A 16,577-nucleotide genomic window follows, 5' to 3' on the forward strand; every position below is an offset into this window, starting at 1 on the left:
ACAAAATGTTCAAGTAGCTCTTGACTTGTTTAATGAAAGTACAATAGCTGGTTTGAAATCATACTTTCCTTTTTGTGAGGATGCTGTTGGCTTTTTACAATTGTTTAATAAATGGTGGATTATTGCTAATAGTAAAAACCAGTTTTGTTCCAATAACTATTTAGGAAATGCTGCTATCTTGCATGATAAAAAACCAGAATTTTTAAGAGCAATGGCATTATGGATTGATAATTGGGAAAAACAAAAAATCTTGAACTGTGAGAAATTTGTTATGCCTGCTCAAACTAGTTCAGCATTTAAACAAACACTTAATTGTCATGCTTCTTTAATTGAAGATCTTTTAAACGATGGTTATAAATTTGTCATGACTGCAAGATTTCAAAGTGATCCAATAGAGAGAAGGCTTGGACAGTACAGACAGATGAGTGGTGGCAGGTTTTTGGTGAGCTTAAAAGATGTCTTGTGTTCTGAGCGAATTATGACATTTAAAAGTTTAGTTAAAGAAGGCATTGACATCCGCAATAGTGATTTCAAAAAGATCAAAAAAATATTTTAAACAATGTTTTGGAAAAACTTAAGTGCACTTCTTTAAATAATTTGTCTTTGTCAGAAGATAGCAGAGAAGTTGCCTTTCATATTGCAGGCTATATTGCAAAGAAAATTTCAAAAAGATTTGGTAAATGTTGTAATGACCTAATGATTAGAGTAGATGAATATGATTCTCTAGATAAACAATATATTGAAATTTTATCAAGGGGAGGATTGACTATACCATCTACCATCTGGGTAATTATACTTGTGATGCTTTTGTAATTTTAGACTTTACTTTTGATGTAATGAACAACACCGATTTGCCATTAAGAACAACTGCTCAGAAAGAAAATATCCTTTGTTCTGATCACCAAAAACTTGGGATAAATCTCATAAACAAAACAATCAGTAATATATTCTTCAATAATAAAAGAAAAATAATTACTGATGGAAATATTATGGACAATATAGTAAGTTTTAAAAAAAGGCGAAAAAAGCATGATTAAACATAAATAAAATTAACAAGTTTTTAATGAACGATATTTCTTTTTTTTTTTTCTAGAAAAATGTAAGAAATGAAAAAAAATTCTTAAAATGAAATTTTATTGTTGTTGAATAGAAAGTATTTTTAAGAATAAACGCATTTTGTTTGTTTATTTGCTTTGCTTTTTATAGCACAGTAATTCTTTTTTAATGACCTTCTATTTTTTCGGCAAATATGCGGAATACAGCGGTGGCCAAAAATTAAAGACCACTCATTTTTTTAGTTGGTTTCTTAATCTTTAAATTAAAATTAAGATTCTAATTGACATATGAAATTTTTTTTTTAATAACTTGGTAATTAAAACATACGGATTAAAGTGGTATAATTTTTTTAATCTAATTTTAATTAAATAGCGTTTAACTTATTAAAAAACGGATGAGTACTTATAAATCTTCTTTAAATAAATTGGACAAAATTTAACGACCACTTTCAAATCTTTAATTTGCACTTATTAAAAATAATAATCCATTATTTTTTTTAACTGTCTTAATTGCTTATTACGTTGGCTATAAAATAAAATGTCGAAACCTGAGTTTCAATATCAAATAAACATTTATTTTTTGAATTGCAATAAGGATATAAAAATATTGTAAAAATGCGTGTAAAGATCGAAGAAAAAGACAGATACGCGGCTCTTGTATTAAAAGAAGGCTATAGCATCAGACAAACAGCAGAAAAGCTCCAAAGGTCTCACTCTTGCATTATTAACATAATTCAACGATACAAAGAGACCCGGTCAATTAATGATCGTCATAGGACTGGACGCAATAAAATTTCAAATGACCATGATGTTCGCTCGTTAGTGAGATTAATGAAAGAAAACAGACAAGCATCATCTACAGACTTGTCTACGAAATGGACACTGTCAAATGGTCTGAAAGCAAGCCATAGAACTGTGCGAAGGGTCCTCCACAATTTAAATTATCTATGGCGTGCTGCTGCAAAAAAACCAAGCTTAAATAAAAAACAAAAATTTGCCAGGAAAGAGTGGTGCAAACTACATAAAAATTGGTCAACAGATCAGTGGAGCCGTGTGGTCTTTAGTGATGAAATGAACGTTGAGGTAGACAACAGAAAAGGTCGCGTAATGTTGCGTTGACTTCCAAGCGAACGGTTCAATGAATCATGCATTTTGAAACGAACAAAACAAGGCAGTGGTTCAATAGGCATTTGGGCCTGTATGAGTGCCTGTGGAGTTGGCGTTTTTTATTTATTCGATGGTAGACTCAACAAAGAAAGGTACATCGAAATTTTAGAAAACTCGCTTATTCCTAGCATTGATTTATGGCAGTTGCAAGATGGATTTATTTTCCAGCAAGATAATGGGTCGTGTCATAAAGCGCATGTTGTTAGCGATTGGTTCAATTCTAATAAAATTCAAGTGCTTCGATGGCCTGCCAATAGTCCAGACTTGAATCCAATAGAGAATTTATGGTCGTGGCTTGATCAAAAGCTTGGTAAAGAACAACTTTACAATTTGGAAGATTTGAAATCTTCTATCTCTCATCATTTGAAAAATGTGCCTGATGAAGTAATCAAAACTTTAATGAATTCAATGCCAGAACGAGTACAAGAGTGCTTGAAAACAAATGGAGGAACAACACGTTTCTAAATTATTTTTTTTTATTGCTTTTTGTAATATTTTTGAAACTGGTCTTAAAATTTTGTCCAATTTTTTTTCCCATTTACATTTTTTACTAGTCAGTTTTTTAATTTTTAAACATTATTTTGTAAAAAAATTATAAATTCTTTTATAATAAATATAAAATACAATAAAAATTCTTTCTAAAAATGTTTTTCTTTTTTTGATACCTTTTTCCAAAATAAAATTATACTAAGGTTAAAAATAAATTTTGAAAAAAAAAAAGAGTGGTCTTTAATTTTTGGCCACCGCTGTATAAGGCCGTATACTTTAAGTAGGCCATGATTTTATGGTATTTAATTATACCGAACATGATATGAATTGTAAAAACCAATTAAAAATTAAGTTTCGTTGCTGACACTTAATCTCATGACATCATCATCATCAAATACGTCATCATCTAATAATATCTTTTTATATCTATACACATCAGTTGATACAAGACAAAAGTTCATGTCCGTTTTTTATAGTTTTTAGTAATTCAGTTTTCACTTAAATCTCTAGATATACTTAACTATTATGAGGGATATTTTGAATTAGCCGACCCATTTAGTTTCTAAATTGTGGAAAATTAAATATTGAAGCAAATAGTCTTGTGTCATGGAAAATTCACTTATTACCTTCTTGCCTACAAAATATAAGGTGATAGGTGCTAATACCTTATCATAGTGAAATTGGACAGCATTTTACTCTATTTTTAGACAGCAAAATAAGTTGTTTTGTAGACTAACTCATATTTTACACATGACTTTTTGCCTAATATTTATCAATATTTATCAATATAGTTTATTTTCTTAACATTTATCAATATACTTTATTTTCTTAATATATTTTATATTTCCAATTATATTAATGCTTATATTATCAAATAATTATAAAAAAATTTAATTTTTTAAATTAAGAATCACATTTTTTTTAAAAATTAAGAATAACAAAATACCCTTGAGGCGTGTAGGCAACACTCATGTTATGCCATTGTCCATCGCTAAGAGTTTTGTTCTTGGTTACAAAAGGCTGGTAACTATAAGTATTTGTTACAGATGCAAATGCAATAAACAGATTTCCAGCTACCAACCCTATGTAAAAGTGATAGCCACTAGGCTAGAAAATAAAAAATAAAACAAAAAAAGCTTTTTAAGTGCTGCAACTAAAGTAATTCAAAACAGTTTCAAATCATCAACTCTGAAATTTTGCAAAAATTTGAAAAGAAAACAAATTAAAAATAAAAGAAACCATAAAAATGACAGATATTTTCAAACTTACTGCTGAAGGTCTATACAAAATTATCCCAGTCAATTGAATTGTTTTAAAGCTTATGTAAATGGAACTAATGTCTTCTGTCTGATAACTCTTTAATACAGCATAAGAACTTGACTTCTCCCACCACATGTAACCATAAAAACGCATGCCAGTAACAATCTGTTCAAGAAATAATGATTATGTAAGCCAAGATTTAAAAAAAATTCTTATTTTACCAACATCAAAAAATTAGATCAACCTGATAAAATATAGGAGGTAAAAATTAAGCACAAAAAATGTATTATTAAAGATAAACTGGGTTTTGAGGATATCTGATATTGGATTTAGAGCCAGAACACACTGTTCTTTAATAAACTTTAAAACCCTGAAGGAATGTCTTTAGAGTGCCACCTTTAGAAAGCACTTGGGAGGTGAAAGTATTGTGCTTTTAGGGACCATAAATATAAAAAGTGTTATTGATTTTAGGTTAAATGTTTTTTGCACATTAAAATTTAAACATTTTGCATTTTTCAGCATTTAAAAATTTCACATTTTTACAGCAAAAAAAAACCCTATTGTAATCTTTATGTGGAAAATTGAATGAAACCTAATATCAGTACCATGTGTAAATGTTATTACTATAATGTATTTCTTTACATTATTTACCTTTCAAAAATACAGAAATAATTTTTCTATGAAAAGTACTTTTTAAATAAATTACAAACAACTAATATTAACATTTACAAGTCAACTCCAAGCATATAGCATGCTCTGGGTGGCTAATAATCTTTGGGAGAGCTTGTAATGTATATTATGATTCTTTGGCTCACCGTAAAATCCTAGAAGCATTGATTTTAATGTGATTTAACATAGTGTGCTCTTTTAATATAATGCGAAAGGGTGATGGAAAATAGAAAATACTTGCATTGTAGAATTTTTTCATTCAATTATACTTCCTATTCTGAATCACAGCAAGAAATTTTCAAAGGGCATTGATCAAAAAAAAAACTTGCAAACCCCAATTTTTTTTGAAAATAGAATATTAATATTGTTTAGTAATTTACAGCATTCGCTGCTTACAAAATGTGTCGCATGAGTTAGTTTTTATAAAGTGTAGAGTGCTGTTTTCCATTGTTGATCACTATGCAAAACTTATTTGCTTTGGTGCTCAACAATGGCCATCATAAAAAACAAGAAGAAAGTTCAACTCCATAAAAGGTTTAAGTTCTAAAATAAGTGAGTTGGATGGACTAGATATAATTGACTCAAAAAATAACATTAAATTACCATACTTGGCCATCAATCTGTCCATAGTAACTTGCTCCATTTTGTTCAATAAGATATTCTGCATTCCACTGTCTTGCAACTAAATCAATGCTTAAGCTGCTACTGGTCATCAAATTTCGCATGTCTCCAGCAAATGTTCCAACTACTGGGGGAAGAATGAGGCTAATAGAGAACAAATCATATGCTGTATTTTTTTTAATACAAAGGTTTTTAATAGTTGCTAAACTTGATTAACTTTTTTATTATTATGATAATAATTGAATTTGCTCTTTACCTATCTTTAGATGGGGCTCCAAAGATTATGCTTACTCCAGCTGGAATATTTGCGGAACCAAGAAAACTAGACTTTGACTCAGCTAGTACTTGATATAGTGAATTGGATGGTTTCACATTTAATGTGGCATTATTTCCGCTTCTAGAGACTTGAACTTCATACCATTCACCATTATTGTAAATATTTCTAATTTCCGAAAAATTTATTTTAAAAAATTTAATTATTTTTTTAGAAGAACTATTAAAAAAAAATTTATACTTAGAATAATTTGAAAATACACTAAATAATCACAAACCTTGTTGTTAAAATTGCAATATCGTTACCCAAGCTTGTTGCAAACTGAAACTTCAATTTTCCTTGATCAATATAAAGACCATACACAAAGTTTCCAGATGTTCCTACTACACCAAAAATAACAACATTGTCCTTTAAGGTGCGAAACTCCAATTTGAGCGAAGAATAATCTTTGTTGACCATGAAGCTACCTATGCTATGCTTAATATAACCAGTGCCAAACAAAGTCACCAATCTTCCATTGCTGGTCAATAGTTTATATCTGTAATTTTCATAAGACATTGTTCCTGTATATGTATCTGTGTTCCATGGATTATAATACTGATCATTTATGTAGATATTGTCATAGATAGCACTCATTGACCCAAATGTTTCTGTTAACTGTTTCTAAAAAATTGTTGAGAAAACTTGATTTCCAGATTTAATTTTTAATAGCTATTTGGAAATATTTTAACTTAAGACTAAACTAAAAAGTAAGAGGGACACATGTAAACAATCTTTTTGGATAAAAGTAACAACTTTACAGACTTTTTGTCATACCATAACATTATCAGGAAATCCATTGAGATACCACATGCTGTTTGCATTTAAAGTAATGTAAGCTTTATCATTAATATAGGGAGATGTCATTTTTATAACAGAGCTTAAACCTGAAAAAAAAAAAAAAAAAAAAAAAAAAAATGAGCAGTTTTTATTTAAACATGAAATAAATAGCATACAAATGAACAAGTATTATTTATCAATAAATTTAAATAGATGCAATTACCATAAGAGTCTTTAAAGTTCACTGTAACATCTTTAAAAATCATGGCTACATTTATATAGTTCCACTCCCCAAGACGAATGTCACGAATCTTTTCAGAAATTGTTCCCAGACCCAAGTTATAAGTAAAATAAAGAAAGCCATCCTTTACATAAATACCCATACTACCTGCCTATAAGAATTTTGAAATTCTGTAACAAGCAATCAAATAAACTCAGCAGTAGTAATGAAATTATGTTAACTGTTAATTATCATTTATACTTTTTATTTTATCAACAATATTCAATTTAATACTTTATAAAAAAATAATACCAATGTCCCAGGTGCAGACAGCAAATACCATAAAATACCATTCTTATTATATGCAATGAAATCAAATGAAACTGTCATGAACCTTCTTTGATCAGTGTAAGTGCTGCTTAATCGGAAGCTAGATTGTTCACCTTGCATGTACTTAATTGTGAATGGCATCTTAGCAGTAATAGCATTAAGCTGTGACAACTTGTAATCCAATTCACTTTGCTTTTGTTCAATAAAATCATTATAAATGGCTGATGATGTCTTTAAAGCTAGAGCATCAGCAATATTTTGTTTTTGAAATTGAAGTTTGTATTCTGCTTGCATAACTAAAATTAAAAAAAGATTTCTACTTTTGCTATAAAATGTGTATTATACTTTCTATAAAACGTGTAAACTTTATAAAGCATCTATGATAAAATTCAGATTACTTCTTGTTATAAAAACATAAATTGCACTTTAAAAAACTCAAAAGAATCCTTTTCATACCAACTTCTTGACCCTCAGCAATCACATTGGTGACATTGGCTGAAGCAGATACAAGATAATTAAACTTGTTTGATAGCTCATCAACTGAACCAAGCAGGGTTTGTGTTACCTGGAATACTTTTGATGCTGAAAGAGTAGCTTGTGAAATAACCACAATTGCAGCTTCCAATGCAGCTTGAACAAGTGGTGCTTTAATTATAAAGAGATAAAGCTTTATTTAAATTTTTTTTCAAAGTTTTAAAACTCATCGGAACCATAAACCTACCGGTAGATGATTCTTTCAACAGCTCCTGAGTTTTCACCTTGAGCAGAGGAAACAAGCGGTTAATTTCATCCCACTGTGGGAGGGCTGCCAAAAATGTCCTATTTGCTATGTTAATCAATTCATTAAGAGTAGCTGAAATAAAAAAAATTATAATAAAAATAACAACAAAAACTAATTTTAAAAGATTTTAATCAAAATTTTAAAAATCTTACATTTTAAATAAACCATTTTACTAATTTTACTAGGTCCCAGTCCTTCTGCTTTTAAATCTTGAGCTACCCAAGGAACTGCATTTCCACTTAGTTTTCGGTAACCCAATAAAACATAAGAGCCTCTATTCCCACTAAAATATGGAGCTTGTCCACCTAGCCCAATTAGCTGATTGATTATAGCAGTTTGATAAAATCCAGCAAAACTTCCTTCACCTTGCTTTACAATAATTACAATGACATCAGCTAAATTTATAAAAAATAAAATAGTAACATTTAAAAATAAACCAGCATTTTTAATGACAGAATTAACAATTCTGAATATTTTAAATCAAGGAAATAACAACTCATTTAAGTTTTAGAGAGCAAGCTACAAATAACATCTACTTATCATTAAAACAAAATTTATTAGGAAAACATTTAGTGAATAAAGTTATATTTTATATATGACATTAACTAAATTCATAAAAACGTATTGTTATTATTTGATAATATTTCTTAATTGACACTAAATATATTAGATAAAGTATTTTAAACAGCTTTTTGAAAATTCATGTTATAATAGAGGTTAACTTGAAAACATACCTTGAAGTTTCACCAAGTAGTCTAAGAACTCAGCACCTGCATTTTGATTCATATCTGTTCGAAATGTTTTAATATCAAGAACTGATCCTGAAACATAACTTAGCAAAATTATAGTGTGGCCATTTATATTAGGATGGTATTCAACACCATTGATGATTATAGATGATCTAGGTGGTGAGTTGACACCAAAGCTCCCAAATGTTTCTGATCGAAGATCAATTTGTAGCACTGTAATATACAAAAAAATTATTGATTAAAAACATACAAAATGTTTTTTTTTAATCGCAAAACTAATAAAACTAAAAAAACTGTAAAACTAGCTGACCTGCTCTAGAAATATTTCTGCTTCTTGTCTGTGAAAGAAATTGCTGTGCAGCTAAAAGTTCTGTATCTGTTTTTGAAGTGAATCCCGAAACAGATATCCCATTTAACTAAAATAAAATTTAAATTTATTGAAATTTTTAAACAGTTAATCAAATACTATTATCTTACTATACTTTTGTTAATGGATTGATTTATTACACTATTTTATGGTTTAATTTCATTGATGGCAGCATATGACAATTGTATTCAAAAATAGAACAGAAAAATAACAAACATTTGAATGAATAATTATTAATTGCCTTGATTTAAAATATCTAATGCAAAATTGTCTTAACTATTTCAATAATTATTAGATGCATTTTAATTTTAAAAGCATATAATTGTGCTTTTGTATTTAAATATTTTGTTATTAAATTATTCGTCATCATTCACTAAAATAACAATTTAGAATTAGTTAAAAATTTTGAATATAGTAATAATAGAAAACATACCAACAATGTGAAAGCCTGAACTGAAGAGCTAGCAGATGCTGCAGCATTTAATGAAGAATTAATAAGTTGATAGATTTGATTGTATGCATTAACAGCATTAACCGCCTTTGATGCATACTGTTTAGCAAGGTCAAATGTGCTAAATAATTGAGAAATTGTTATTATTAAAAAGAGATTAAACAAACATCACTTTACCAATTTTAATATTGTCATAATGAAAACATAATCAGTTGATTGTATTAAAATAAATCAAAAATCTTTTATGATAATCAAAAAATATTCATGATTGTAACCTTAGTTCAGCCAGACCACATCAATTTTTAAAATTTAATAATAAAAATAAAGTGAAAAAAAAAACATACTTTACTAAATCTTGAGCTTGCTTTTGCAGCAAATTAGCCTTGACATCTGCCAAAGACTGCAATTGTGACACCTCATTTAAGTAGTCTGTCACAGTATTGATCTGTGATTTTAACATATCTTGAAGGTCCAATATACTATTTTCACCAGGACCAGGAAAAGTATCCAGCCATCTGGATACATACCCCTTGATTAATTTGAAAAATATTGTTAGTTACTTTTTTAAAATGTTAAAAAAATTTTTTTATGTTTATAAAGTATTTGGGTTTTAAAATAGTGAGGTAACACTAATACAATAGCCATTTCAATTTTTTTTTTTTTTTCATGTATTTGTGTTATATAGATTCTATATGATAAATTTGATTGCTTGTTTTTACATATATCATAACTTTAAAAAAAAAACATGCTTCACAATCTTTTGTGAGAAATGCATCAAGATTTTGACATAACCCTCAACACTGAGGGTTATGTCAAAATTTTAGAAAAAAAAGTTCTCCCTTGGGTTAAGGCCAATTATAATTTTCAGTTGTTGAAAAATCATGTGGCCTCCCAAATCCTCAAGTCAAAAACTTTGAATAGTCATTTATGGTCCTTACTGGACCATAAATAACTATTCAAAGTTTTTGACCAGGTTTAGTAAACTTTGGTTTCTTCATGCATAAAACATAGCACAAAGAGATCAACCTACTATCACTAAGTTATTTTACAGATTATTTAATTTGTTTCAAACTAACCCCTAATGTACCCATGTTGTTCCCGTACTTTAAAAAGAGGCAGATATACTGTATTTAAATGGGAGTCTTTAGGAGTGTGTGGCATAAGTTCTGAATAAAGTGGATATCTAAAGAATATTTATTGAAAATCTTAGAAATATTTTAGCAAGCAATGCATAATTGTTATTACTCTTTAATCACCATTGGATCATAATCTGTTAATAAAGATTAGTTTTTTCAAAGGAAGGATGTTAAAAGAGAAATGGAAAATCTACAAAACAGTAGATTGAAGATTAAATAGTTGTTCAAAATGAAATATCTACAGAGTGCTTCAGGTGTTTGAGAAAATCACATATTGTCACCATTTCTACGTTTCATAATTTTTTTTTATTTTCCTAGGTAATTAATGACGGCAAATGATAAACTAAGACAAGAGATGAAAAGACATACTGTAATAGTGGCAATACAGACAGAATACAGCAATTTAAAATTGCACAATTTTATCAAGCCGCCTGTTCTTTTGCTTTTAAAAATTTTAAGGATTTTGAAGACAATGATAGTGATTTTTATAAAGTTGCTAAACATAAAAAGCATGAGCAACGCTCTGACTACACTATAAAACCTGAATTTATTCAACAAGTTCAGACTATTGTTGACAAGAACCCCCAATAGTCAATGAGGTCTATCATAAAAGACCTGAGTGTCTCAGAAGCCACAATTCGAAGAACTGTTCTTGAAAATCTTTACTACAAGTCTTATGTGATGAGGAGAGGCCAGTTTGTCACAGAATACCAAAGAGAATTATTTGATAAAATACAAATGGCTGGTAAACAAACTGAAACATCCTAATGAGAAAAACATGTTTTGATTTTTTTAGAGGAAAAATATTTTAATCAAAATCAAAAGGCAAACAGAAGAATGGACAGATGCCTATGTGCTGACCCTTCCAATATTCTAACAGGCATGCACAAAACATTTCCTGCATATGTTATAGTTTTAGAGATAGCAATGAAGGACATGTGATGGAACCACAATTCTTTCAACAAAGACTAAGAGTTTATTCTTTTGCTTACATTGACTTTTTAAGTACTGTTAAGCCATGGATCAATAGAGTAAGAATGGAAGGCTATACATTTTTCAACAAGACTCTGTACTATTACATAACCCTCAAAACACTCAAAACTGACATTTTTTATGATCATATCACCCCAAACTCTCCAGATCTGAATCTGTTGGATTATCATGATTAAGGCATTGTTGATTGAGGTGTCAAAAAACATTCCACAATAACAAAGATTCCCTGAAAGCATGCATTGTCACAGTAATGAGCAAGATAGATAAAGACCATCTCATATGCGCTTGCAGCCTGTTTGTCTTGAATCAGAGCATTGAAATGAAGGGGGATTACATTTATTGAAATTATTAAACAATAGTTCAGCTTACATAACCATGTAATTTTTTAATAAAACATGTATTTTGTTTTCCTTTTTTATTGTTAAAAAAAGACAAAAAAAATATTCTCCTATATGATACACCCTATACATTAACAAAAGTAAAAACATGTTTTAAAGTCTCATCTACTTGAATGAGACACCAACTTTTTCAATTGGTTAAGAATGATAAACTTCCAAGTAAAAGTTTCAATTAAAAAACTCTTTTAAAGTAAAATTTAAAGGCACAAAAAGAGCTTATTGAGCTTTTGATTGAACACAAAGTACCAATGAAGAAATTAAGAAGATAAGTAAAAACTACGCAGATGCTGTAGAGCATGTCAATAAATAGATGTTAAACAACTGAATTGATAAATCAAAAAAAGAAGAAAAAAATACTAAAACAAAGCCTTCAACTATCTGCAATGCTATAGCATTCACACAGATAAATGTGGTTAAAAGCTATACCATAAATAAAAGAAAGAGCACAAAATCTCAACAGAAATTAGAAGATAAATGTATAGCTGATTAATCTAAGTTGAAACAACAATTGTTGGGACAAAAAAAAAGACTGGTGAATTTATCAACAAATCAACAGTAGCCATCAGTTGAGCAGTTATATAAATAAAGATACCAAAAAAAATTAACACTTTTTAGAAGATAATACTAACAAAGAAAACAATAGTGAGTTTGAATGGATAAATAATGATGGAACATACTACAGCCAATCAAGTCTACAAGAAACCATGGTATTTTTTGTAGACATGATTGGCTCTTGATTTGAAAGATTTAATGTAATAAATAGTTTAAATGATTAATCTATTAAAACTGGTGAAGATGGAAGCAGCTAAAATATATCTCCAAAACAATATTTAAGATATGCAAAGAGGATATAAAAATTGTCCAGATGAAACTAAAGCACTTTATGCTTACATAATATGCTTGTTTCTTCCATTTTCCATTTTCAGTAATGTAGGCTTGAGTGAAAATGGAAAACAAAAGGCATGAGCTTAAGATATCCTGGAAAGAAAATAGACTATTGGATAACAATTATACAATAGATTAAATTGTAAACACAGAAAAATGTTTAGTAAAGAACTAAAGATTCAGCAGCTACTATAGTAACATCATCAATCAAGTCAATAACAAAAATATATCCAATAGTTGGTACCTGCTGCATTTTCCAGTTATTCATCTTAATAAATCAACTACTAAACTTATATCAATTTTGATGGTTCTGTAAAAAAAAAAAAGGTAAATCAATTAATGATGCCATTTATCAAGGTCCACAACTTCAACCAAATCTTGTGATTTTGAAAATACCCAATAGCTTTAGCTAATGATATAACAGAAATGTATTTAAGAATTGGATTTTGGCGAGAAATCTGGGTCCCACAGCAGAAGCAGAAGCGTTTCAATTTAATCCAATCGTATTTGGAATCAACTCATTGCTTTTCATGACACAAATTATACATTAAAATGTAATAATGTAACACACATAAAAATACCCAATAGCTTCAGAAGCAGTTCTTGATCCAAACTTTATGGACAATACAACAAGTTCAGTTGTTGATGAAAAGGCAGGGATTCAATTATTTGAGGAGTTATCAGAACTGTGGCATTTAGCTGGAATGTATAGAAAAAAAATGGTTTTCAAACTCAATAGATGTTCTGAATGTTACAGTTGAAACTAATCATGCCAAACATATTAATTTTGATTATAAATGATAATTTATAATCTAAATTCACCCAGAGTAAAAGCATTAATCCAGGGTAAGATCATTCCAGGGTACTTTGTAAGTTGAGTTTGTACTTGTTATTTTCTCAAATTTTAAAATCAGAATTGATTAGTGGTGTCTGCACATAGAGTTTTGCAAATTTACTAAATTTTTATTTTTAAAGAAAGCTAATTTTCACTTACAGAAGTAAAGAGAAAGCTATCTATGAATTCCAGGAAGTAATTTGCTTCTGTATTAACACCTACCTATGCATCTCATGCTTCAAATTCTATGAGTATAACTACCTAATTAATGTTTCAAAATTAGGTAGTTATACTCATAGAAATTTAAGACAATCAAAAAATGAAAGTGCAAATGATATACTGAATGGCAAAATTTAATGTTTACACAAAAGTTTTTTATTATGTATATATAGAAAATCACCAAATTGTTACACACTTTTGTAATAATTTTAATTAAAATCCATCATCACAATGTTAAGTTCAATGAGTAAGAATTGAAAACAGTACCTGAAAAGTGCTATTTATGAGTTCTGACTTCAATAAAATTTATTGTCTTTCAAAAAGGCATAAGAGAAAAAAATAAAATTATAAAAAGATTATCTGTAAAATTACTCCCTATAAATATATAAATAGCTTGTAAATAGAAAATAGAAAAAGAATCAAGAGTACAAATGAAAAAGTAATGAAAATCTAAGAAATAGTTAAATACAACATAATTGACAATAATTAAAATCAGTTATTTTTTATTATTAATTATTCTTTGATAACCATTGGATAATTGAACCATCAGATTACTTATCATTTTTAAGTCAGAATTGAAAATTTTTGTGCAACTTCTTTAAAGAGATTGTGTTTCTGTAAAAGAACCTGAGCTTTTTTATAGTCTGAATTCAGCTAAGAAGAGTTTTTTGCTGCTTTAACCTCACACTTTAGAAACAGCCTCTAAGAAGCACACTGCAGATCAAAATTCCATCAGACAAGCAACAGATGTGCACCAAATGTACTGAATAAATCTTTACAAAAAAAATCATTTAAAACTAGTTGTTGGAAAAAAAATTTAAAAACCAACTATTTGGCAATTAGTTTTAATAATTAATTCACTTTTACACATTTCATTGTTTAAGGCTTAACTTAATTTTAAAAAATTGTTAAAAAAAAATTTTTTTTTAAGTAAATTTAAAGAAACATGATTGTTACAAAATGTTTCTTTTCAACCAAATTTTGTACTTTTCCAAGGTCAGAGTTTAATGTGTATTTTTAAGAAGCTAATGATTACTAGCAACTTCATGGCTATGGTCTTCATACTTGGGATGGGAGTAGAATCAATCCTGTGTTGTACACATATTGATAACATACAAATTTAAAAGCAATTTGCAAGATTTTTACATTTCATGAAAATTAAATTATCTGGTCCATTTGGTATATTTCTCCCTAAAGAGAAAATTCTCATACTCTGTATGAAAATTGTCAATGAGATTTCAGAGGGTGCGGCGGCTTTAAAGGATAAGTAAAATAAACTTTTACACATGATAAAAAAATCATTTTTAGTTGTTCAATCAACAAAAGTATGCCAATAGATAAAAGTAGCATTTAAATATGAAGAAAATATTTATTAGCAAAACTTTTTATACCTGTGGGTTTAAAACATATGTGTTCTGTATTGCAGATTGAGTGATGTTTGGAAGGATTAATGCCAAATCTATAACCACCTCACCCATGAAATCATGTTTACCATCTTCATCATAATCAAGAATAGTGATAATTAGCTTTGTTACTTTCATCTGCTCAGATGTGATAAAAAAAGTGTAAGTTCCACCAACAGGCCAGTCCCATTTAGGATTAAGTGTTGCTGATGAAAGAAAAAAAAAATTAATTAACTATACAAATTGCTAAGCCTGCATCAAATTTAAACAATTGCTTAAAAGAAAATGGTTTAGCAACTTGTTTTAAACCTTGTTTAGGAGCTGACTCTAGTGTTCCTTGGTCCCACCAGCTAGGAGAAATTTTTAAAGTAAAAAATGGATTAGACGTCATTGATGGGTAATCTCGTGCCACAAGTTGGTAACCTTGGAGAACATTAACACGAACCATGCTATTTTGTGGGTTGTATTGCATGAACATCACATCAATACTACCACTTATTCTCTGTGTTTGCATATAAGTTTTCTAAAGACAAGGTTTATTACTATTACTTATTACCTGTCAAAGCATGCAGGCTTTCTTAAAATTAAGTCTAAGGTTATAAAAAGTTCAAATTTTTTTTTGTAATAAGTTATAACCTGAACTTTAAATAGAACTCTAAGAAATTATGAACATTATCTTAAAAACCGAACCATAGTCTCTATCAGACCTATCACTGGTTTGGAGCTTTTTATTTCTGTTTCAACTTGTCTTGCCAATCAGTTTGAAGGTATTAAAAAATCAGATTCAAAAACTGGTTTAATTAATTTTCAATTTTTGTATTAAACATTCTTTAACTGTATCTTTTTAAATACTGCTTTTTGTGCTTTTTTTAAAATTCATTTATTTGTCAAGAATATATATTGCTTTTAAAAAATTGATTTTATAATCTAAAAGATATTTTTTAAAAACATAAAAAGCAATGGGTTTACAAATCAGTAAAATTATTTTGAAAATTATTATTTTGTTCATAATGCTTAAAATTGAAGCTAATAGAAACGTCTAAAAAACATTTTTATTTATAATCTGTGATAAAATTTTATTTCCTTTTTTTATTCCCTTTTTTACACAGAATATTGGTTTTGTTTTTTTTTTTGTTTTTTTTTTGTTTAGTAAAACATTTTATGAAAAAAAAAAAAAAAAATTGCTATCTGAGTTCGGTGTTATGAAAGAAATATATACTGATATATGGTAAAATTTTTGTACTTCAAAAAAAAACTGTTACTAAAATTGTTAAACAATTTTGCCATAGTATAAAAATCAAAGGTGTGTGAAATTAAAAATTTGTGATTTTATTTTATAATCATAAAGATATTTTGTAGTTTTTTTATTCTAAAAAATATTTTTGTAGCATGAAAACTTTTACCTTTTCACTAAAGTGTAAGTTTTGTAACATTGAACCCTGCATCTAATGAATCC

General features: G+C 28.4%; 1 protein-coding gene across 3 annotated transcripts in view; it reads right to left on the bottom strand.

Moving 5' to 3' along the window:
* The window catches only part of LOC145187831 (uncharacterized), a 58,971-nt gene that overhangs the window by 16,259 nt on the left and 26,135 nt on the right, over positions 1–16,577 (bottom strand). For all 3 annotated transcript variants that reach the window (XM_090086704.1, XM_090086712.1, XM_090086719.1), the window contains 17 exons: positions 15,431–15,644; positions 15,110–15,327; positions 9,597–9,781; positions 9,235–9,373; positions 8,745–8,850; positions 8,420–8,647; positions 7,838–8,080; positions 7,626–7,757; positions 7,361–7,549; positions 6,887–7,200; positions 6,578–6,746; positions 6,352–6,461; positions 5,813–6,198; positions 5,518–5,703; positions 5,249–5,405; positions 3,981–4,136; positions 3,658–3,818 (listed from right to left, as the gene is read on the bottom strand). In XM_090086704.1, coding sequence (XP_089942830.1) covers positions 3,658–3,818; positions 3,981–4,136; positions 5,249–5,405; positions 5,518–5,703; positions 5,813–6,198; positions 6,352–6,461; positions 6,578–6,746; positions 6,887–7,200; positions 7,361–7,549; positions 7,626–7,757; positions 7,838–8,080; positions 8,420–8,647; positions 8,745–8,850; positions 9,235–9,373; positions 9,597–9,781; positions 15,110–15,327; positions 15,431–15,644 — 3,293 coding nt within the window. The remainder of the gene's footprint in view (positions 1–3,657; positions 3,819–3,980; positions 4,137–5,248; positions 5,406–5,517; positions 5,704–5,812; positions 6,199–6,351; positions 6,462–6,577; positions 6,747–6,886; positions 7,201–7,360; positions 7,550–7,625; positions 7,758–7,837; positions 8,081–8,419; positions 8,648–8,744; positions 8,851–9,234; positions 9,374–9,596; positions 9,782–15,109; positions 15,328–15,430; positions 15,645–16,577) is intronic.

This window comes from Hydra viridissima, unplaced genomic scaffold (assembly GCF_058129835.1).
Source record: "Hydra viridissima isolate aposymbiotic clone 2 unplaced genomic scaffold, HvirCarnegie_v1 scaffold_1, whole genome shotgun sequence".
NCBI lineage: Eukaryota > Metazoa > Cnidaria > Hydrozoa > Anthoathecata > Hydridae > Hydra > Hydra viridissima.